Source organism: Suricata suricatta, chromosome 12, assembly GCF_006229205.1.
Source record: "Suricata suricatta isolate VVHF042 chromosome 12, meerkat_22Aug2017_6uvM2_HiC, whole genome shotgun sequence".
Lineage (NCBI taxonomy): Eukaryota > Metazoa > Chordata > Mammalia > Carnivora > Herpestidae > Suricata > Suricata suricatta.
The window spans coordinates 93310408-93334826 of NC_043711.1; the positions used below are offsets into that span (position 1 = coordinate 93310408).

At 51.4% G+C, this 24419-nt stretch overlaps 1 protein-coding gene across 11 annotated transcripts in view; it reads right to left on the reverse strand.

The window, feature by feature from the left end:
- ZMYND8 (zinc finger MYND-type containing 8) overlaps positions 1–24419 on the reverse strand; it is a 122827-nt gene that overhangs the window by 77827 nt on the left and 20581 nt on the right. For 10 of the 11 annotated variants that reach the window (XM_029919326.1, XM_029919329.1, XM_029919332.1 and 7 more), the window contains one exon: positions 5300–5448. In XM_029919326.1, the coding sequence (XP_029775186.1) occupies positions 5300–5448 (149 nt within the window). Of the gene's footprint in view, positions 1–5299; positions 5449–5850; positions 5870–24419 lie in introns of those variants that run through there. The other variant, XM_029919337.1, reaches the window with a different exon arrangement.

Consider the following 24419-nt stretch of genomic DNA (forward strand, 5'->3'; position numbering starts at 1 on the left):
ACTGGCAACCCAGGTCCTTCCTGCCCAGCAGAAGCCCAGGACTACCACTTGTGAAGTCCCCACCATGTCCCCACCCCGACCCCACACCTGGCTGGGAATGGGCACCCTGGGGGAAATCACCAGAGGGGTGTGCCAGGCTACTCCCAACTCTCTCCAGGCTATTCCCTCTTCCCAGAAGCAGCAGCTGTATTTCGAGAACGAGCTGCCTAGTAATCTCCATCAGACCTGCTTCATCTCCTGTTTGCGTTTCCTGCTCCATCCAAACAGGCTGGTAACAAACACGGAACACTTAAAAAAAGGAAAAGCAGATCATTCCAGGTAAAAGGACTGATGATTTTCTCCCCCGGTGTGGGAGGTGTGTTACCAGCTTGCTTGTAAGGTTGCAACCTGTGTTGTACGGTAACAGCAGGCTGTGTGAGCAAATGTTCTTATTTCCCTGCGTCTTTCACAGGCTGATTTAACGAGAAAACAGAAGGGCTCACACTCACTTCTCTAATACCTCAGTCTTATACTAAGAACCCAAACCTTCTTCTAGAAAAGGGCTCTGTAAAGACAGTTAAGAGCTGAAGCTTTGCAGGTCCTGTGGTCTCTACCACAACCGCTCACACGGGGCCACAGTAGCAGAAAAGCAACCAGAGACCATATGTAAACGACCGAATGTGGCTGTGTGCCAATAAAACTTTATTTACAAAAACAGGCTCTGGGCAGCATCCGGCTCACAGGCTGTGTAGCCAGCGGACACCTGGTCCTTGTAAACCAGAAAATGGGTACTCCGGCTGTGTGGGAGGCCAGGGTACGTGAGGTGAGAAGCGGGGGGGGGGGGGGCACAAACGCAAATCCCTACATGGAGCACAGCAGAAACATGCGTAAGTGAAAGGAGTCCTTGTCCCAGCCTTTAGTCTTCTGCATTTAAAGCACAAACAGTGCTCTAAGAAAAAAACTGCCCGGCCCTGGAGCATGAGGAACGTCACTGGCATTCCGCCTGGACGCTGGCGAGACAACCGGAGGGGCAGAGCCTGGCCGTCTCAAGCGTAGCTCTAGTGATCCAGGCAGCAGGGCAGACCCAACTGTCCCAGTGCTGCCTGGGCTGAGGGAGACGCCGGCGAGCCTGCTCCCCCTGCATGGTCCCAACTGCTGATACACTGCCCAGCCCAACAAGGGCCTCCTGTGAATCGTTTTAAGTTTTTAAGACCATGCATGACCCCGAGAAAATAAGTTCGAGCCCGCCCACTTATGGAATGTATATACCCTGAACTCGGGGACAGTGAGAAGGAACCCCACCATTTCTTAGCCACAGTCGATCAAAGATATCTGTTAGTGGATTATTTCTCAATCCTTGAAGGATGGGGAAAAAGAAAATAAAAATAAACCTCCCCAAAAGGAGTCTTCAAAGTCAAGTGTCCTGAGAGCTAAAAGAGTGGTATTTTTCGGTAAAGGCCCTAATGTCAGTTGATGGAAGACATTTCTTGGGCCATCGACTGCAGGAAACCTACCCTTCTTCCGCAAAATGCCAGGAGCATCCAGCCAGACGCTGGGAGGTCTCCCGCCACCCCGGTCCCGCGAAAAAGCTCCTACGTGTTTTCGAACCGTTCCTACAGGGCAAAACCATTGGACCAAAGCAAAGACCTATAAAAAATTGTAAGCCTTATATACTTTCTTCCCTAAAAATAAAGTGTGTTTTAAAGTTCCTCTGACAACTCCCCTAAAAGTACGGAATCCCTAAAACATGAAAAATAAGTGAAACAGGGTCCAGCCTTAAAACTTCAACCCCCATCTCCACTTGGTAATGAAAGGTCTCTACCAAAAATGGAACAATGGGGGTGGGGGGGTTGTTTCTAGAAGGCCAGAGACTATTTCTTTTTCTGAACACAGAAAAGAAAGTAGAAAAAGAAGAGAGGATGCAGAGAAGAATCTTCACTTGCCAAAAATCAAAAGCGCTGGAACACTTAAGAGAACCAGAGGCAGAAGGAATGAGCAAAGCAAGCCGGGTGTGACCAGCGGGGAGGGTGGGGAGTGTGGAAAACTACAGCCCAGAGGCCCTGCGTCTAAAGGAGCAGACTCCACTCAGCTCCAGCTGTTACTGGATTGTTCTGAGTTTTTGGAAGAACCCAAAAATACGTTGTTTGAAATCTCATGATCTTCAAATGTTGGGTGACTAAGGACTTATATTATTGGTAAAACCCAACACTTGCAGACCTACAATTTGCCTTTAATTCCATAATTCTGTAATGCTATAAAATTCTACAAGGAAGAAAAAGGAAAGGGAAAGGGTCCAGAAGAAATTTTTTTAAAGTGACTGAAGTTCCCCTTAAGGAAAAACAGACTTTGGGTGAGGAAGGCTGTCGCTACTATGCAAATATCACATGCTAGAAGGAATGACGGGCTCAAGGTTCAGGAACTTCATTTCTTTCCAGTGAAGCCCGCTGCTCTTTATCCAACTCCTGGCTGTTTGCCCCAGGAAGGCTTAGATCTGAAAAACGTACAATCAGCCTTATAATGTTCCCAGTCCAAACCCCTATGTTGTAAGGTAACTGAAGCTCAAAGCAACGGACAAGGTCCCACAGGAGTTTCCCCGATGCAGTGAGGCTAGAAAGAGTCCCATCTCCAGGACAGGACACTTCCTCTGTGCCAGTGGTCCCGGAACCTTGCCTATCAATACTGAAGAGGATAGATTCTTCCAGAACGTGACTGTGTCCTGCGTCCAGCTCCTCGGGCTCTCCTCTTTTCTGTGTCCAGAGAGCACGGTGTATACATGAGCCTCCTCCCTGTGGCCATTTCTCAGGCTGCTAGTCCAGACAGGGACCCGGACTGACAAACATGACATTGTCGTCACAGGCCTCACGAGTTAGAGAAACAGGACACATGGATGGGGAAGGGAGAGAAGAAAAAGTGCAGACTTGGCCAGACTGATCAGCTTCCAGAAAGAGAGTTATGAGCCTGTGCCTTAAAAAAACAGGTAGGAATTCAAGTGTGATGCGTGTGAGCACACCCAGGCAGAAGCCGCAGGAGAAGGCTTTCTGCACAGAGGGGACAGTATCGGCCTCGGGTCGTCCTGGTCCCTGACGAGAGAGGGTTTGCCCAGGAAGTTAAATTACTAGCTACGTTAAGCTTTGGGGAGTATTTCGGGTTTCTTTCTTAGTCTTCACTCCCAGCACCTACGGGATGGCTCCCAGATGACAGAGATGGAGGTCACTGCCTCAAGCCAGACAAGCAGATGTGAGCGCGGATACAGCTTCTGATTTGCTCAGAGGCCGCAAGGAGACAACTTAACCTTCTCTGAACCTCGATGGTTTCATCTGTAGAATGGAGATAATTACAGCCTTTTCTCACAGGATGATTATAAACATTAACACAGAAAAATGCTTACAACAGGGAGTGACTCAACACTGCTTTTATTATTATGATTGCCAACACTGGCATGTATTTCTCAATCCCCCTACGAATGTATTTAGGACCCATCTGTTTCTTCTCTTTGAACGGGATTCCCAACTCATTAGCCCTGCACTATCCAGCCCAGTAGCTATAATCCACAGGCAGCTACTTAAATTAAAATTAAATTAGAGGGGCGCCTGGGTGGCTCAGTCGGTTAAGCATCCGGCTACGGCACAGGTCATGATCTCACAGTTCATGGGTTCGAGCCCTGTGTCACACTCTGTGCTGACAGCTCAGAGCCTGGAGCCTGCTTCAGATTCTGTGTGTCTGTCTGTCTCTCTCTCTCTCTCTCTCACGGTCCTACCCCTGCTCATGCTTTGGCCCTCTCTCTCAAAAATAAATAAACGTTAAAAAAATTTAATTAAACTAGGTTAAAAATTAAACAAGAAACAGACTCCTAACTATAGTATGAACCTCTGGTTACCTGAGAGGAGGTGGGTGGGGGGTGGGGACTAAGGGAGGCACCTGTGATGAGCACCAGGCGCTGTATGAGGTGCTGAATCACTAGACTGTACACCTGAAACTAATATTACACTGTATGTAAACTAACTGACATTTAAAGAAAGAATTCAGTTCATTAAAAAAAAAAAAATCAGTCCCCGGGTCACATTTGCCATTTGCAGGTGCTCATGGGCCACCTGTGGCTTGTGGCAATTGTCCCAAACAGCCCAGTTCTAGAACACTTCTGCAGCTGTCTTTTCTCTATTTCACACATGGTTTGGGTGACTGTTCCACTTAGCGCCGAGCCTGGCTTAATTTTTATTATGACGATCTGCCTCAGCTCACTTCATCACAACGACCCTGTGTGATCAGTAGCAGGACCGCCATTCCCATCAGTAGATGAGAAAACTAGGCACGAAGAGGTTAACTTGCCCACAGGCACACGGCAAAGGCAGAGCTGGCATTTCGCTATGTAATTTTGAGAATGGAAATAGATTAGTGTGCAGAAACATACCCCTCTTCCCGTTCTGGGCATGTAAGCGTTGCTAGGTTTCTTCCCATGAAAGCAACAACCTTGTCTTGTTCAACCTCCGATCCCCAGGGCCCACGTCGGCACTCCACAATGCCCATGATGGCGGAGTCTGTTCCAGGAATCCCTGCTGCAATGCTGTTAGGACCCCCTGGGACATACTGTTTCCTCCAGTGCTAGGAGACTGGACCCCAAGGTCCATGAAAGCAGCTCTCGTTTTTTTTTTTTTTAACTCAGAAGCCTATCTAGCCTGCATCTGAGAATTTGAAAACTAGGTTTGTTAAGCAAGATCCAAGATGGCTCGTGGATAGTCCTATCTCGTTGACAAGTTCTGCTTGCAGGAGGAGGATGAGGTCTAGAAGACTCGTGCCGCCCGGGGTCAGTGCGCAATGAGACCAAGGGGTGACCAACCACAATGGACAAAAGGCAGAGACAGCAGCTGTCTTACCACAGACCTACACCCATCATTTTACAGATGAGAAAGCTGAGACCAGGAGGGAGCCTACCTTCACCACCCAGCCACCTCCAGGAGGAGGTCAGAACCATCCTACTGGCCTGGCCTGGCTGGAAAAAACACACTCTCAGGCCACACAGGGAAACAGCCCTAGAGCATCAAAATGAAATCCAAGAACCCACCCCATTCCCCTATCCTAAAGCACAGTATTCTTCATCTCATCTGGGTCACTGCCCTGTCCCCAAAACAGATCTGAAAAGCTAATAGAAATTGCTACACAGACCCATTCTGAGCTGTCCTTCTTGTCCTATGCAAAGGACAGCTGCAGCGAGGCAGCCTGACTGCCAAGAGCAGCGGCTGTCAGAACCCCCCAGAAAGCTGCGGCGCGCCCGGCCACAGCCCCTGCCCTGCTGGTGCAGGCGCCATTCCCAGTGGCCCTTTACCTGCTCCTTATTGTTATTGTTCAGTAAGCCGGGTTTCTTCTTCTTTTTAATGGGACTTGTTGATGTGTCCTGTGGCGAGTGGCCATTGGAGGAGTGCGGAGGGCTGGGGAACTTTCTTTTCTGGGCTGTTCTCTCTGTGGAGCCAGGATCTGCAAGAGACACACAGGACCACATATTTTAAAGCAGTCAGGGAGGCCTAGCCCCCAAGGGGGGGCAGGGGGGTGGCACGAGGCATTTTGTCCCCAGGCCCAATGCCATGTTAGTGTTCCTCCTCTGAGCGCACACTTACCCCAGCTCTACAGTTAAGTGTCTCAAAGGTCAGACCGTTTCTTTCATCAGCCTACATACCCTTTTTGTTAATATTTTAATTCACTGCCAAAATATAACAAAATCGAGAAATTTCACATAATAACTACCTAGGTTTTTGGCTTCTCTTAAAAAACAAAAACTGAAACAAAAATCAGATCAGGGCCTGATACTGCCAGATGGATCTGAAGCCCCCAAAGCCAGTTTTATTGGAAATGTGCTCTCCCTTCGGCCAAAATCCCCACCCTTCTCTACTGGGTCCCAGAAGACCAGGCCAGGCCCCTTCTGCCATGACTGTTGCAGAGGTGTTGGTGTCCCCTCCTCATCCCAAAGAAATACTTCTTCTGACAGCAACAGCAGAAACCCTGAAGGACAGACCAACGAGGCCACATTCATCGTGTTGTGCTTGCCATTCTCCTCCAAAGAGAGCGAGATCAGTGCGCATGCGCGCTGAGCCAGGTCGGTCCTTTCCATTTTTACTCTCCCCGCATCTCATTTAAACAAGACGCAGCCGCCACCACCTGGTCTTCACCTGCAAGGAAGGCCTTGGATCCATTCCATGCCCGATGGCGGTCTCTTGAGCGTAGGGACGAAATAATGGCAGAGTGTCACGCGCCCTACATTCTGAGACAGAAGTCACAGGCAGGAGGGGAAACGGCTGTGTGAGAGCAGAGGTGATGGGTGGGATGCGGGATCCGAAAGGACGACTAATCCCTGACGCTCCTCCCCCAGCTTCAACTTGGGGGGCGAGACCCAGCACGCAGGCCACGCATGCGCCACAGACCTCCAAGCATCGACGGGGGCCACTGCGGCAGGTGAAAATGGTCCAGGACGGATATAAGCAAGGCCTCGGAGGGTGGGGAGTCCTTTCAAATGAAAGGCAGACAAAGCACCTTCCAGCAGGCTCGTTAAATGAGACAGTGAAGGGACCCCTGGGTGGCTCAGTTGGTTAAGTGTTTAGCTTCAGCTCAGGTCATGATCCCAGAGATCGTGGGTTCGAGCCCGGAGTCGACCTCTGTGCTGACAGCTAGCTCAGAGCCTGGAGTCTGCTTCAACTTGTTATCTCCCTCTCTCTTTGCCCCTCCCCTGCTCACGCTGTCTCTGTCTCTCAAAAATAAATTAAAAAAAAAAAAAGACGATGAAGTGCTTTCGCAAAATCAAGTCCACAGAATTGACCTCTCCATTCTCACTGGACAACTGCAGAAAATTCCTGAATACAGTTTCGAGATGCTGCGCTGAGAAACAGCCCCGGGAGGAAATTAACTGCTAACCAACCACAGGCACCTGGAGGGAGAACAGACCCCAGAACTCGGGAGGCCCATCCCACAGACATCAAAAAGGAGGCCCAGAGAGGGCCAAAGGGTTGGCCCAGGGGTACAGCACAGCTAGTTAGCGGGCAGGCGGTGGGGGGGGGGGGGGGGGACTCACCGAAAAAGGCAACCTGGGACTGGCATTCCCCCAGAGGGAGGAACCTCCTCTCTCTCAGGCCCAGAGATCCCCAGCCCACTCCACCCTCACATGTGGAGTCTCTCACCTTCTCCACCTGGTCTTTGACTCAAGGATCTCCTCCCAGAAACACATTCCCCAAATACAGTCACAGGACGCAAAGCACCTGTGAGAAAACTCAACTGAGAGGCACTCGGTGTTGTACTCAAGCCTGAAAAGGACTTAAATGTCCACAAATCAAGGACTTGTCTTAATAGCATACCACAGCCATACACCGGAGTGTCCTTTTGGTTTTTTTTTTTTTTTTAATGTAATCTCTATGAGGAGCTGCATGCTCTTGAACCAGCCAGGCACCTCTCGTGCAGTGGAATATTCTGCAGCCCTTAAGAAGAAGGAGGTACCTTGGGCACGTGGGTGGCTCAGTCAGGTGAGCGTCCGACTTCGGCTCAGGTCATGATCTCACAGTTCGTGAGTTTGACCCCCACATCTGGCTCTATGCCGACAGCTCAGAGCCTGGAGCCTGCTTCCGATTCTGTGTCTCCCTCTCTCTCTGTCCCTTCCCCTGCTCCCGCTCTGGGTCTCTCTGTCTCAAAAATAAATAAAAATGTTAAAAAAAAAAAAAAGACGACACTTCTACACAAATGGATGCATGACTATCTCCAAGCTTCTGCATCAAGTTAAAAAAGCAGCACATATCTAAGCAACATTAATAGACACACACACCCCAAAAAAGATGTCATATGTCTATGTTTGCACAAGCCTAGAACATTCTGGATGAACACAAAAGTACTATAGAGCTCGAAACTGGGACTAGTGGTTGCCTCAGGGGAAGAAAACATTCAGGGCGTGGGGGAGGGATTATTTTTCATGGCATACCCTTGTGTACTTTATTTATCATGAGCAGAGACCATCAAAATAAAACTTAAACCAAGGTATTCAGGAGATTTAGTTTCACGTAAAAAAGCAGCAGGTGCAAACCAAAGCCCGTAATGAGCAAATGACGACAGCCTGATTCAGAGTTTACAAAGTCACCAGATACACACAGTTGGGAGCAATCACCATAGGCGCGGAGCGACCGCAGGAAGGAGGCTGGGGTTTGTTGAACGTGGATCTGATAAACCCAGAAAACCCTGCTCAACTGTCAGAGTGTGTGTGTTTAGAAAAGGTGTTTGGAGAGCCCCAAGGAGATGCATCCCAAACGAATGGCACTGCGGCCAGGCCAAAATTGAGAGCGATTAGGCAAGCGTTGGGTATTTGGGACGTTTTGTTTCACATGGGTAGACTTTTTTTTTTTAATGTTAAGTTTTCCTTGAAAGAATGCGAGCGGCGGCGGAGGGCGGGGGTGGGAAGAGAATCCCAAGCAGGCTCCAGACTCTGAGCCATCAGCACAGAACCCAACACAGGTTTCGAACTCACGAACCATGAGATCATGACCTGAGCCGGAAGTCCGACATTTAACCAAACTGAGCCAGCCGGGTAGATTTTTTTTTTAAACGGAGAAAGTACATGAACAAAGACATCAGTGCATGCGTCAGAGGCACATCAGGAAAAAAACACGTTGTGTTTCCATGTTTCTTAATGGAGCGCACTCCATCTTGGAAGGGAGAGCTCTTCCCCATCGCAAGGACCACCTGGGCACCCGCCCACTGGCTGCCAGCAGCACTCCCACACACAGTGACAACCAAAAGCACGCCCACACGCTTCCCAAACACTCCCGGAGGGGTGATAGTCTCCTGAAGAAACACTGAGCTGGAACACAGAAAGTAGATGCGCAACTCAGCCAGCCTCTGGGAGCCAGAAAGGGCCATCTTTGTTACCAGCCTGCGGCTGAGACCCCCCTGGGGCGACAGAGCACGGAAGAGCAGTCCCATACTTGCAGCAGTGGCACCACCTGGGAATCTGCCAGAAATGCACATTCGCAGGCCCCAAGCCAGATCTGCAGAACCAGACGCTCTGGAGGAGGACGGGGTGGTCTGTGGTGCAGGGAGCCCTCCACAGAACTCAGGTGCCCACTCCAGGGTGTGCGTGTAGGGGACGGAACTACGTTCTCGAGTCTAGGGAAGGAACCCTGTTCCGCCCCAGGAAGCCCATCTCCTCTCCTGCCCCACCACCACCGTGCGCTTGGTCTGGGTCTGAGAAAACAGAGGCCCAGCAAGGAGCAAGGCAAGATGAGGAGACACCAGGCCAGTCTCTCTACGGCTCAGGCTCCATCTGCAAAATGGCAGAAGGGAGAAGGGGGCCAGACCCGAACTACTCACCTGAAGCCTGTGAAAGTGCTTTGGGGACCCACAATCCATATGACAGTTCTGTACAGGGACGCAGCTTCCTGGGAAGCAGGGCCATGCCCACCCGACTTCACCGTCCTGAAGGGGTCCTCAACCCTGGACACTAAAACTACAGAACTAGAGGATCTCAAAGTCCACCTTGGGGCGCCTGGGTGGCTCAGTCGGTTAAGCCTCCGACTTCGGCTCAGGTCAGATCTCACGTTCGTGGGTTCGAGCCCCGTATCAGGCTCTGTGCTGACAGCTAGCTCAGAGCCTGGAGCCTGCTTCCGGTTCTGTGTCTCCTTCTCTCTCTGCCCCTCCCCCTCTCATGCTCTGTCTCTCTCTGTATCAAAGATAAATAAAACATTAAAAAAAAATTTAAAAGTCCACCTTGAAGGACGCCTGGGTGGCTCAGTTGGTTAAGCGTTTGACTCAGGCTCAGGTCCTGGTCTCTTGGTTTGAGTTCAAGCCCTACGTTGGCCTCTGTCTCCCTCTCTCTCTGCCCTTTCCCTCTCACTCTCAAAAGTAAACATTTAAAAAAAAAAAAAAGCCCCCCTCCCGCTCTCTTTCAAATATAAACATTAAAAAAATGTTTAATAAAGAAAATAATCAAGTCCCTTTTGCACTTGCAAATTCATTAACTCCATGAGAAAGTGGGGAGAAAGATACACTCGAGCAATTTAAGCCAGGCAGAGTTTGAGCCCAGACCAGCAGGAAATGAAAGGGGAAACTGGGGTCCTGCTTGGGGAGGCGGGGTCTGCCCCAAGGCTGCCCCTACCTAACAGTACCCCAACCTTTTAATCCCAGCAAACCACAGAAATCCCAACTCTGTTCCTGGCTACGAACACGCTGACTCCCTCCAGAGTTGATGAGAGCTTGGTGGCGGGTCCACAGGGCAGGAGTTTAATGGGCTCTGAGCACCAGACGCATCTGTCAAAGGCAGAGGCGGTCAAGGAGGCGCTTAGGGAGAAAACTGAGAAACACCAACGGGATTCAGGGTCCTTGGGAGGAAGGAAGGGGGAGGTCAACATTCTGACCTACAAACCCACGCACCCCTAAGCCTCAGGTGGTGACCCAACGGTGGGCGTGGACTTCGCTGCATCAACGCCTCTTACAGATCTCTTCCAGAAAGCTGAGTCAAGGTTTTTCTCTCCTCCTTTAATGATTTAATTCTGACAAGGGCTTACTGCTAAAAGCATTTCATCTATAAACTTGGAAGGATGACAAAGGGCCACCACAGGCCAAATCACCAGTAAGTGGCTCGCCCAGGCTTGAGAAGTGCTTTCTGCAAGCAGCGCGGCCTGGGTCCGCCGACCAGCCACCCGCCTCGTCCGACCCCCTCCACCGGCCCCAGAATACATCTGGTTCTGAAGGAGTTAACGTGGGCGAGGGAGACGATCTCCTCCAGGCAAAGGACAGAGCAGTGACTCAGGAGAACAGCTTGGCAGAGCAGAAAACAGCAGAACTTTCCCCTCCTGTGACATTTCACTGCTATCTTCAGAATAAAGGCAGGCCTACTGCGCATTAGGAGCCGAGCATGTGATGAGATCCTTCCCCAACCTGTGTCTGGGGAACGGCCAGACATAACCCTGCTCACTCCCCTTCCTCAATGTCCCCTGACTTAAGGGACAGGGTAGGTCAAGATAACCCAGCCTCTTGAGTAGGAACAGCTAAGGCTTTCTCTTATTACATACGTTGTAGGAGGCGCTGTTCCAAACACCTGTGGGGCACTTCCCTCTAAGTCACTTGCTCAAGATGACTTGAGTGTGTGTCACATGGCCTCACGCAGGGAGAGGCGGTCCTCATCCCTGTGGCAAGATGGCCTCCTATCAGAGGGTCTAGTTCAGGAGCACATTCTTGCATTGCCTTTATCCCCCCACTACTGCACATGGGGGCCCGCGGGGGGCTGGGGCTGTGTTCAACAGGGAGGCCAGGAGAAAACCGTGTTTGTCTGACTAATGATGCACGCCTCCTCTCGAAGGCGGTCATCCAGGAAGCATGTGCCATGGGCATGTGGCCCATGCCATAAAATAGGCTGGGGGTGGGGAGCCTGTGTGGTCTTCTCTCCTCCCCCACGCTCCTTTCCAATCTCCATCTGGGCCTGCCAGACACGGCCACACCAGGCACCCCTACCCCCACCCACATCCGGCACCTGAGTCACAGCCCTGGACATTCTTCAGAGCCTAGGAAATGACACACCATGACAGGGAATTGTCTCTAGAGAGGGAAAGGGCCCCAGCTGAAAGGCCAGACGCTTCCCCAGGAGGATCAGCTGCGTGGTGTGTTTTCGTGGGTGTTAAATGTCCTTAATGTTGACAGTGAGCCTGTGGGGTCTGCGTGAAAAAAAAACCCAATCGACCAGCATCGTGGCCACAGAGGTAGGGCGGCCAACCCAGGCTCACACAACATGGGGCGCGCTGGCCACTTCACTCGGAAGCGGGGGTGCTCCTTCTGATAAAAGGGGTTGCAGATGGTACAGGCAGGATGCCTCAGCGGTTTGGCCCAGCAGTGCAGCTTAAGGAAGCTACTTAACCTCTCTGTGCCTCCGTCCTTCTGGAGGGTGGAGATCACGGTCCCTTAGGAGTTACAAAAGGATTAAAGAGGTGCAGGCCTGGCAAAGAGTAAGCACTCCACATAGATGGCTGTTTTTCCAAAAGGGCAGTCATGCCTCCTCCACCTCCTCTTCCTCCTCCTCCATCCCGTCCTTCGGCTACAAAACCAGACCTGGTTTTTCCAGAGGAGCACATTACGGTCAGAGTTACGGGAATGCCCGCCTATAGAATAGGGACACGGGAACCGGCCGGGCCAGGACTTCGCCAGCTCCAGCTCGCCTCCCTTAGCTGCAAAGGCGGGCGGGGAGCAGAGGCCTGGGCCCTCGAGGACGGCACCCTCGGTCACGGCCGCCCTCCCCGGAGCGTACCGCAAACATGGCCACTCGCCGCTCTCCCAAAAGACGGCAAAGCACTAACGCGGTCAATCACCTCCACGTGTGGCCCCACGACCCCAACAGGCCTCCCTGCCCATGAATCCAGGAACCCCAGGGCCCGCTCCTGCCGGCAGGTACATCATCACGAAACCAAAGCCTGGAATCTCCCTCAGGCCCAGAGCAGAAATGAAAATGGGGAGCAGAGAGGGTAGCGCTTTCCTTACAGCAGAGGATGCCCAAGCCACAGGGAAGGAACACATGAGCGAAAACGAATCCTCTGGTCACACATGGAATGCCCAGAACCACAGAACCCTCGAGACGAGGCAGCAGACTGCCCGAGGGGCCGCCTCCGGAAAGGCCACCGGGGTTCCACAAGTTCTCCCTGCCTGAGACTGTGACCTTCTCCCCCAGACGAGGGACATGGAAATGAGGCCTTGGAACAAAAGGGTCATTCTAGACCTGGGCCCAAGGTTGTCCAACCAGGAATCCCCGGTGCCTCGCAGGCAAAGCACACCAGGGGCCAGGTCACCAGGGGAAGGGGCGCTTACCTGCCATGGAGAGGGCCGTGCTGCTTGGAAGGCCTCCCTTCCCTTTGAAAGAGAACAGAGGCTCGCACACGGCAGACATTCCCGCTTCCGGATCCTCCACGGCCTCTCCCAGGGGGAGGAGGAAGCAGCAGAAAGCGCAGGCTAAGAGTCACCACTTACCAGGCCAGCTCCGTCCTGGACGCACGAGGTGGCCCAGCGCGGCCAGACGCGCTCACCTCTCTGCAAGCAGGCAGGCTGGGGCAGGGGCCGCGCCTGCAGGCCCCCGGGAGGCCTCTGCCTCTAAGCGGCCACCCTCGCCGGCCAGCAGCCCAGCGAGGCTGTGGGTGCACAGCCCGGGAAGAGCCATTTGTTGCACCGGATGCGAATAAACACAACGAATCACTCTGCAGGCCACACCGGGAGGGAGGGTGGCGGTTTGCAGGGTGAAGGTGTTTTCGGGCTTGTTTTTATTTTTAATCATTTGAAGATTAACTTTCCTTCTGATGTGCCTCTCCCAGGAATGAGAAAGCCATCTTCCCAATACCCAGGGGTCAGCTCTTTCGCCCTCTTTCTCTCTCCCAAAATAACGCAGACGCCGGGTGATTAAGCGGCACATTCGTGTGTAAAAGGTGACCCTCTAAACGGGGTGGGCCAGAAATTGCTGCGATCCAGGGAAAAAAGGCTGATTGACAGATGAATTCACTGTTTTGCCCTCAACGACTAGAGGCACCCACCCAGCCTTTCTCTCCCCCACGGCTGGGAAGAGGACTTCTGGAAAAACGACAACATCTCAACAGGAATTTCCTGGTTCCAGAATGCCAAGCTCTTTCAAAGTTCACAAAGCAGGAGGGAGGCAGGGCCAACCCCAGGCCAGAAACCGCGGCACCCCACCCACCCTCCCTCCCCAGCGGGCCCAGGCCCAAAAGGCTGAGAGCGTCAGACGGTGTACAGATTTGAGGCCCTTAATTCTGCCAAGTCACCACAAAGAAAAGTGTGGAGTAACTGGCTGCCTTTGGCCTTAGCCACGTAGCTGGCCGCGGGGAGGGTTCCCGGGAGGAGGGGTTCTGGTGGCGGAATCAATTTGCATTATTTATCCAGGCTAGGCCAGGTCCCACCCCCTGGCCCAGCTCGGGTTCTAGAAAGCTCAGGTGCTGGTGGGTGGCTTTCCAATTGCAAGTGGGGAATAGCGAGCAGCCATCAGAGAGCCAATTCAGAAATAAAAAGGCGGCTCTGCCTGCAGCAGCTGATGAGAAGTGGGCTGAGAGAAGAAAAGGGAAACAGAGATGAAGGGAGAGGGGCCGCTGGTAACCAGGCAACGTCCCCCACACACCCTGGGCCCTGGGCGTGGGGCTGGCCTCTCACAAGTCACCTCAGTGAAGACAGGAAAGGTCTCTAGAAGATGCTGGGGAAGCGGGGACACGGCCCTGTACGGTCACCTCAAGGTGGGTGGTCCTTTTCCGAGGCAGAGATTTCAGAGCAAGAATGTGGCCCCTACCGCCCTGGTTCTAAGAACGTGCCCTGCGGCCTCCCCTCGCCCCACCCGGGGCCCAGGGGATGGGAAGCAACTTCAATGCCACCAACAGGAGACCGAGATGCAAAACATCACCAGGCAGCCAGAGAATGAAATGAAGAGATCTCTTCATGTACAGACATGTAAGAAAACCTAAGTGAAGAGAGGCCAGAGAGGCACCTGAGTGAAAGAAATGGGCTGTGCAGGCTCTGGGTCTGCAAAGGCCTGGAGGAAACACCAGGAAAAACAACCCCGTAAGACGCAGGGCTCACCTTTCAGTTCTTTCTGACCCTGTTCATGCATTTAACTAAAGGGGTTGGCAAGTGGCTATGAGAAAATGAACGAAAATGGTACTTATGGAGCTCTCGCTCCGGGCCAGGTACTGCCCTGGCCAGGGGCCACATCTGCACCTCCAGGGCCTGGTATGCAGCAGGAGCTCAGAACAAGCTCCCAGCACCCATCAGGTGCTGTTTTTTTAGGGGTGGGGGCGGGGTGAGGTGTTTAGAACAGTGTAAAGCAGGGGTCCCCACCAGGTCTCCCCCAGGGACACGTGGCCATGTCAGGAAACACTCTGGGTTCTCACAACTAGAAAAAGGAAGGAGTTGCTACAGGCATTTGGTGCCTGGGAGCCACGGATGGTGCTAACCACCCACCAGCGAGCAGCACAGACTCACAACAGAATGAGGAGCCCTGACATTTCAAAAGAGCCGTGGTTGAGAAATCCGGGGGTAAAGAAGCTTCCAGTGAGCTGCCAGGCAAGTCCGACCTTGTGTAAATACACCACCCACAGCGGTATCTGTATCCATTAAGAAGGAAAATGATGTCTCATCTTTCACCTGGTGCTCTGATGGCACATTTCAAACAGAAGAAAACAACGGGACCAGTCAACAGTCACTGAGGAACCATGAGACATCGAGGCGACCCAGGAGATAGATGGTCAGGGGAAGGTCCCCGCCCTTGGGGGCAGACTCCCAGAGACAATAATAATAGTACCCTTACTATATTAAAAATGCCTTTCGTTGACCACTTATCTGGGAAGAAACTGTCCTAAATACAAACATCAATCTATTCACCCCTCACCAAGGTTCTACGCGAAGGTAGGTACTGAATATCCCCGTTTTACTGATGAAGAAACTGAGGCCCAGAGAAAAACAGGCTCATGGTGAATACAGAATATAGTCAGTAAGAACCTGATCGGTCACACACAGACAAAAAGCTGTGAAATACCAGAGTTGGTGAATAATATGTGTCAGGAGAGAGGGTGTAGCTAGGAAAATATGCCTCTATTTTCATCCCAACCAGGCCTCGTGTGATTCACACCTGCCATTTATTGAAACGCCACCTGATGAACCCTCTGAAGAACCACCCCAGGAGAGGAGGGATGGTGTTTTTGTGCCCATTTGATAGATGCAACTCAGAAACGCAAAGTCACGTATGTGGTCAAAAGCTCAGTGGGGACATCGCTGCAGCTGACTCCCACGACAGAGCCCGTAACTGCACCCCCAACTGCCTTCCCAATGGCTCTCACTGCCACCTTGTAATGCTCTCGTCACTGAGGGCATGCTGGGTGTGGGCCACAGGTCAGGCCAGCGCTATTGTTCAGTGTGCGGGCTTGGCAACCCTACCACTAGAGCTGATACCAAGCTCTACCGGCTGTGCACCCCAGCAAGCTCATCAGCCTCTCTGTGCCCTCGTTAATTCAGCTATGACAATCAGAATCTTTCTACAAGGGTTGTCATGGGGCGCCTGGGGGGCTCAGTCGGTTACGCATCTGACTTGGGCTCAGGTTGTCTTCTCGTGGTTCGTGGGTTCAAGCCCCGCATCAAGCTCTGAGCCGACAGCTCAGAGCCTGGAGCCTGCTTCGGATTTTGTCTCCCTCTCTCTCTATCCCCTGCTCGTACTCTGTCTCTCGGTCTCCAAAAAAAATAAACTTTTTTTTTTCATTTTTAAGAGTTGTCAGAATTAAAAGAGACAATATATGCCAAGTGGAGGTATCACATGTTCTAGGCGCCACCAGGTATGACTATTATTGTTCCCCTGGGCGGGGGGCAGGGCGGGCAGAGAGAAGACATTAACCCAGAAGCTCAAGCCAGAGTCCCCAAATCTTTTGGTGCCTTCACCTTGATTTGCACCAGACTCACTCTCCCCAGAACGTTTCTGAAAAAGAGGTGCAATGAAGAGAGACCCACACATTCACAGCAAGTCCGTGGGCTGGCCGGGGTTCAACCAGGCCAGGCTCAAAACCCCCTGCAGGGCTCAGGATTTCTCCCCAGAGAAAAGCACAATCGTCCAGGTGGCCCTCAGTCCCTAGCCCCGCCCTTCCTGACAGGACTTCTTCCCTTGGACTCCTCCTTCTCACCCCTACTCAAACAGGGTTCTTGAAGCCTGGGCGGGACCTGGCCTCAGATTCCTAGCAAGCTTCGGAATGTATCAAGGACGCCCAACCTCACAGGCTAGTGCCTACGTGGTGCTTGGCACATAGCAAGCAGCAAGCATTCCCTGCCGGCCTTGTGCCTGTTCACGTTTGGCCCCCACCCCCCCCACCCCTTCACAGCTGCCACCGGGATCCGAGCACCAGGACCGTGGATTCCCCTCTACAGCAGCCTTCCTTACGCCTAAGTAAGACAGGTGGTCCCTGCTTGACCCACCGAGGGGACGTGCTGGGCACACCCAACATCTCATCTGGACTCCTATCCAGACCTGCACTGCGTCTGGCCCTGCTCACATGTCCCCCTCCATCCACGGAACCTAACCACAGTGGCCTCACACAAGCCAAGTTCGTGTGCAATTGCTGACACTTCCATCTAGAATGTTCTATGCCCAATCTCCCCATACCTGGCAACGTCAGCTTTCGGCTTAAACATTACCCACCAGCCTCCAGCCCCCTTAGCGTTCTGGGGGGTGTGTGTGTGTGTGTGTGTGTGTGTGTGATTGCTGTTGACTTCACTGTGACTACCTCTAGCTGAAAACTGTTGAAAATTGTTTTCCTCTTTTGCTGGGTTGCGTATTTTGGTCTCCCCCAGACCGTGAGCTCCATCGGTTTTCCTGTCCTTCACCACAGCCCAGTGCAGGGGAAGGGTCCGGTTCCGGGCTTGGCTCAAGCGGTGTCTCGAAGGCCACACATGTGACCAGGTAAATGAGCAACGGGAGAGGGTTAAGAAGGCTCCGAAGTGACTCACAGGAAACTCCCGTTCTTCTAAGAATTTCTCCCAGCAATCCAAAAAGGTAGGAGGGCTGTGAGAGCAATAGGGAAGATGACACAAAAGGGAACCTGGCCATTTCAGGGTCCGAAAGAGAAGACACCAGAGCACCAGAGAGGAAAGTCCCTTTTCAACAGGTACCAGCGCATTCTTGTTTCTTGCCTGGAGAGCCCATTTCCCCCAAAAGTAGGGGATTAAAGAAGGATTTCTGTGCTGAACAGGATGGGGTCGAGCAGCTAAACACAATTACTGAGAAACCAGGGGGGGCGGAAACCAGGTGCCTACTTCCCAGCTCTGCCTTCTCCAGCAGGGAGCTAGTTTCAGAATCACTGAGCTTTATTTTTTTTTTAATTTTTTTTTAATGTTTATTTATTTTTGAGAGAGAGAGAAAGAGCACAAGCAGGGGAGGGGCAGAGAGAGAAGGAGACGCAGAATCCACAGCAAGTTCCAGGCTCCGAGCTGTCAGCACAGAGCCTGATGCGGGGCTTGAACCCATGAACCATGAGAGCATGCCCTGAGCTGAAGTCGGATGCTTAACTGACTGAGCCACCCAGGTGCCCCTCACTGAGCTTTAAAAAGGGGGAAGGACTTTCTCCAGGGAACCCGTGCTCCCCACGGGAGGCCCCCAGCCCAAGGACCAGTTAACCAAATGTTTTAGTCCCGATTCTTTGCCCTTTTTCTCATCATACCCTTCTAAGTCTGAGAATCTCTTTTCAACACCTCCCTTAATCCTGGCCTGGATGCCTCAATTCTGTCCCTGCAGTCCGACGCCAGGGCCCACGAGGACACTCCTCTTAGTGAATGAGCAGTATGGGCCCGGCTGGCCTGCCTTCCCTCCATCCCACTCTTGGGTGTGATTCAAGAGAAACTAAATCTGCTCTGTCTGGTCTCCATCGTCATTCTGTCCGGCCTCTCAAAGTGTCAGGATCCCAACAGCTGGAGAGGAGTCTAGATTTTAAAGATAACATATTTGTCAAGGAATCCCCCACCAATTAATTGAGGCCGGTCCAAATCCAAGGAGCAGCAACCTGGGTGGACAGACAGTCCTCCGACCGCTGAGTGGGGAACGGGAGGGGGGGGGGGCACTGAAGGAGGTTAAAGAGGTCAAGGACAAAACCAGGTCAACCTGATTAGGAAGGGGGGCCCTAGTGACAGCTGGTGTGATTACCCAGTGACCCAGATGGAGAGCAATTGCCAAGTCATCAGTCTAGGGATGGCTACAGCCATGGCCTGGGCCCGCGGTGGCCCAGCGAAGGACGGCAGAGTGAAGAAGTCCACTCACAGCTGGCTGACACTTTTACAATTTTAGTTATCAATACTTTAAAATTGGAAGAGACTGCATCTAGAATAAATCCAGATGACTCGCTTCCCTGGGGGCACCCTGGCTCAAGTCAGTTTAGCATCCAACTCCGGCTCAGGCCATGATCTCACGGTTCCTAGGTTCGAGCCCCACATCCGGCTCTGTGCTGACAGCTCAGAACCTGGAGCCTGCTTCAGTTTCTGGGTCTCCCTCTCTCTCTGCCCCTCCCAGGCCTGTGAGAACTTCCGCACATGCCCTCACTCTTTCCCGCTCACATTAATAAACAAACATTTGAAAAGCAAACAAACAACAAAAATAGATGATGTGGCCACACAGGGTCCCCATTTCACATGAAACAGTCCTCCAGGCTTACCCCCCCTCCCCCCCCACACACACACCTTTAGATGGAACACAACATTCCCCAGTTACCAAGGTCTCCATTATTCTTTAACTGTCAAGATAATTCAGTCTAACCTTGAAAGTCTCTTCAAGACAGAGTAGAGCAGCAAAACGCAGGAAGGCAAATACTGGGGTAAGAGACAAATTCTGGCACCTTGCTAGGAAGGCCACACTCCAGACAGTTCAACCCCATCCTGGTACCGCAGGGAAGCAGGAAGTGCCACCCCCAGAAATACATCTCTTTGGCACAAAGATTAACTCAAGCTGCTTACTTTTAAGAAACTGCAAACACAAGTGCAGCTCTGAAAACCAAGTCGAAATTATCCTTTTGCAAGGAGACATTTACATGTGTAAGAAAAATCTCCATTTGTAAGAGCATCTTCCTAGCAGATCCAGGAAGATGGAAATGACTAGGTCTCTAGAAACTCCTATCAATGGAGAAGATGACAACTTAAATCTGCATAACAGCCTGACACTTGTTGGCTGTGCTTTTCCTGCTGCCTCCCACAATGGACCCGGACCGCCCCCCCCCCCCCGCCCCCCGACATCTTTTGTCTTTAGCAGGAGACGTTATTTCAATCGAAGGCTTTGGCCTTGGTGGGGAGTTACTCTTTCTGGGTCTCTCTCAGGTACACAGGAGATAAATGCATTATTAAACGCTTTGTTTTCATCCTGTTAATCTATCCTGTATCAATTAAATGGTTAGACTGGCCAAAGAAACGAGAAGAGAAAGAGAGAGAACTTTTCTGCCCCTAGAATGGAGGTTTGTTTATATTTTTACAAGAGGGGGTAAAGGGGGCAAAGTATACACGGAAGTATATCCAACTGTTACCACGGGTTACACCTGGCTGGAGAAGTTTCTTAGCTTTTTCTTTGTATATTTTGGCTTGTTGCACATAAGATAGGGAAGCTGAGGGGACAGGCTCCGTGTCTGCCGTCCTCACGTTCCGTATTTCACCTTGTATCTGAGGAAACCAAAGAAGCCGTGTCCCCACTCCAAGGGGGAAGCACGGAGGTGAGTCACTCGGATTCCGTCCTGGACCCCCACACACCTGACACCGTCCAGAAGAACTGAGCTTGAGGACAGTGGCTTCCAACGAATCTCGGTGGACACTGGCGTCCATTCCCGGCCTTCGGTGGTTCATGGAGCAACACTTGCTGTTCTCCTGACTCTCGCCTTTGAAGCACCCCTGCCCTGGATTTCCTGAAGGAACACGCACCCTGAACCCCCTTCCAGTGTAAACGACGGGGAGGCTCACCTCTCCTGTTCTGAGTCTCCCGGACACGCGTCTGCTACATTCGGTCACTCACACTCTTCAGCAAAGTCTGCTCTCGCTTCCTGATTTCTATCCTGCACAAAGCCAAGGATCCTCTAGGCCTGGCTTATGGGACCCTCTCTGGGTCCCCGGAATGGCCTGCCTATGTCTCAAGAGATGCAGTGCCTTTATCATTTGAAAGGAAAATCCAATAATTTTGTTCCCTTACTTAGTTTTGAATTCTTGGAAGAGATTCTTTTTTTCTAAAAACACTTACTGAGGAGCTACGCTCTACCTCTAGTGTCATGTTGGTCAGAGCTGAGAGACAGACCTGGTGCCCATATCCGTCTAGGCAAAGAGACCCACAGGTCAATGAATTCTACAACACAGGGTTGATTTGGGGAGGCTGGGGAGAGGCTGGGCCGGCATATCCTATGGTATTTGTCCCCGGCCAGTATTCCAAGATGCCAAAGGGCTTGGCAAAAAGGCAGTTCAGCGGAGCACGGATAAGAAACGCCAAGCTGAGGAGCGCCTTGACACAGTGGGTTAAGCATCCGACATTGGCTCAGATCAGGATCTCTCGGTTCATGAGTTCCATCCTGCATCAGTTCCTGGCTGTCAGGACAGACCCAGCTTCAGATCCTAGGTCTCCCCCTCTCACAAGTGCATGTGTGCACGCGCACTCTCTCTCTCAAACATTAAGAAAAAAGAATGCCAAATTAAGAACACAGAGAGACAGCCACGCTCCCTCTTTCCAAAAACTGGGGGGCCCAGGAGGGTTTGACCAAGCAAAACCTCAGCTCTGATGTAATAATTGTTTATTCAGCATATTCTGGGCTGCACCAGCCCCTGACTGGGTTATTCTCACCAACAGCCTCCAGCACAGCGCCCACCGACATATGGAAGCTACATAGCAGCCCTGTCCACCAGAACGTTCTATGAGCACAGCAAGCAGCCTGAGTAACACGCAGCTCCCAGGCAACTGAAACATGACTGGTGCCACTACAGTTTTCTTTAAATTAATGCAAATTTTAAGAGCCACATACAGCAGACAGCATGGCTGTAAGGAGCTCTGTATTAAACAGACAAGAGAGCCCACCTAGCAGGCGAGTAGAACATCTCAGAACCTTCCACCCATCCCTACTTGAGGAATTGGGCAGGTGTCTTTCAGGCGTCAAGCCTGATGCCTAGAAACATGCATATGGCCTTGCCTTTGATTCCGCCCTTAGCCTAGCTTGAAAATGCTCAAGCCTGTAGTATGTAGAGTGCCTGATGAGAGCTGACTGCTGTACTTTCATGGGCAATTTAAGGGACTTTCCAGGGTGATTTTGACTTTGGAAGCTCAAGGGCTCCACTGAAGGAAGACCACAGAGAAGGAGGCCTTAGTCTGGAAGGAACTGCAAAGGTGTGCCTCCGCAAGGAGGAGAGGACCCGCACCACACCCAGGCTGGAAGGCGGCATAGGGCGGCAGGCCTGCTCTGCAGGGACGCTGCCCGGAGCTTAGAAAGGAAAGGGAGCAGGGCCTTGAATCTCTGCTCAAGACTGTGGTCGTCAGGAGCCCTTGGAAATTTAAAGAGAATTTAAATTTAAAGGAGAGCAGGACAATCAGACTTGTGTTCTGGAAAGGGCCCTACCAAAAGCAGTATTAATACATCGGGAAGGAAAGAAATCAGAGGGAAGGGGGCCATTTCAAAGAGTGCTGTATCCCTGGGGAGAAAGACGGGCAGGCCACCAATCGTTCAGAGAGAGCAGACATCTGAGCTTGGGTAATTATTTCCAGGCACGGATTACGCAGGAAACAAAGCCACCCTCTCTAGCTGAAAAGCTGTTTTTCCTTGGTTCTCCAGGATAAAAGTTCTATCCATCTGATGGACAAAGTCAAGCCATTCCCTCATTCATTCAAAATAAATATTTACTGCACACCAACCAGAACAGGCACCCTGGTAATAAAATGGGCAGCGGGCACAGCGGGTTCAACAAAAAACAAAAGGCAGGACCCACCCTCATTTGGAACCTTAGACTCAGAGGGGTTGGGAGGGGAGGGGAGAGAGGGGGAGGAGCTCCCAGGTCTGAGCACAGACATGGCGCTCTCTAGAATCCGGACGATAGGTGTGTCCCAAGTCAGCCGGAAAAGGGGAGCACAAGCGGATCTGGGGCTTGTGAGCTTCATCCCAAAACTACAGAGAACGCACTTTAAAGTAGGTGAAAAGAGAACAGAGAAAGAGTTTAAAGTAGGAAGTGGTAGTCATAAGGGATGTTCCTTTCCGAAAGATTGGGGGTGGGGGGGTGGGCCAGGGACAGTGGGACCAGTTAAGAGACTGCTGCAATAGGACAGTGGTAACCTACAGAATGGTGTTTGGGGTATAATATTACAAGAAAACGACACAAAAAGGCAAAAGGACAGAAGAGCTGAGAATGAGCTGGCGATCTCTGGTCTAGCCTACGGGCACAAGACTAGCTTATGGGATTGGGTAGAGAAGCAGGTGTTTTGGGGGGGGGGAGGCGGGGTGCCAGGACAGCAGGTTGAGATGTGACATGCTGAGTTTGAGACCCCCATGAAGAACAGGTAAGGAGGTCAGGTAGGCAGCCGGCCCTCTCCGCCTCATGACTCAGGAAAAATCTAGGTTGGAAATAAAGAATGTGTGAGTCACAAAGCTACGGATGTGGGCAAGATCACTCAGGGAGCAAACACGCTAGGAGAGAGGACGGGGAGCAGCTTTCCACAACCACATTTAATGGCTGAAGAGAAGAGAGGGTGCTGGGGAAATGGCAGGAAAACCAGGGCAGTGGTGACCAAAAAAAAAAAAAAAAAAAAAAAAAGGCAAAGGAAGAGACAGTTTCCAGGAGAAGAATGAAAAGCCATGGCCCATACCTCGGTCAAGGTAAATGAGTCCGGACAACCTTCACCAGAAAAAGCAACATGGCATCTGCAGGAAGCTTGGTGACAAGAGTTGACCAGGAGGGATGGGGGGCATGGAGGAGGCACAATGGAGTGGGCAGGACAAATGGACAGGTTAGGAAACCAAGACAGACATACAGACACTTCTAAGAAATCCGGCGTGGAAGAAGAGGCCACAAACGGGAAGAATTGCTAATAGAAAACATGCAGATCTGAGCAAGACTTTAGCATGTTCAAAAAAGTTGATACGTCCGTCAAAAGGTTAGACCAGAGGTACTGTAGGACCCCAGAATCCCCCCTCCTACCTATGCCTGTAACCAGGAGACATGAAAACACACACCCACACAAAAACTCTCACAAAATCTTCCCATCGTCATTACGCAGGGTAGCCAAAAAGTAGAAACAAGTCAAATGTCTACTAATGGATGAGTGGACCAAAAAAATGTGGTACAGCAACAATAGAGCATTATTCAGCCATAAAAAGGAATGAGGTACTGATCTAGGCTACAATGCGGATGTGTGTCCTGAAAGCATTATTCTAAGGAGAAGAAGTCAGACCCAAAAGTTTCTATGCTATTATGATTTCATTTAGATGAAAACAACCAAAATGCGTAAACCCACAGGGACAGACGGTAAATGCGAGGCTGTCAGGGGCTGGGGTAAGGGACAACGGGGAGTGACTGCTAATGGGAAAGAGGTTCCTTATTGGGATGAGGAAAATGTTAAAATCAATTTCAGTGACAGTTGCACAACTCTCCGAACATATTAAAAACCACTGAAGTGTGCACTTTAAAAAGGAGAATTGTACAATATGTGAATTACGTCTCAAAGCTTTTGGTTTTGTTCTTGGTTTTAAAGGTCCATGAAATGCTGGATTTCAAGGTTCCCAGGAAAGCTGGGGGTGGGTAGAAGGAACTTGGGGGAGGCCTGGAGGGCCCTGTAATACTGCACTCAAATCCCGTCATGAGACGTGGGCTTTCCAAACTTGCTCCCACCCCAACCCCGAAGGACGGCTGTACGAAACCAACCACCAACGAAGCAAACCTATTTGAAAGTTTCAGGAAGTCAGGATCTCTAACAGGCATCA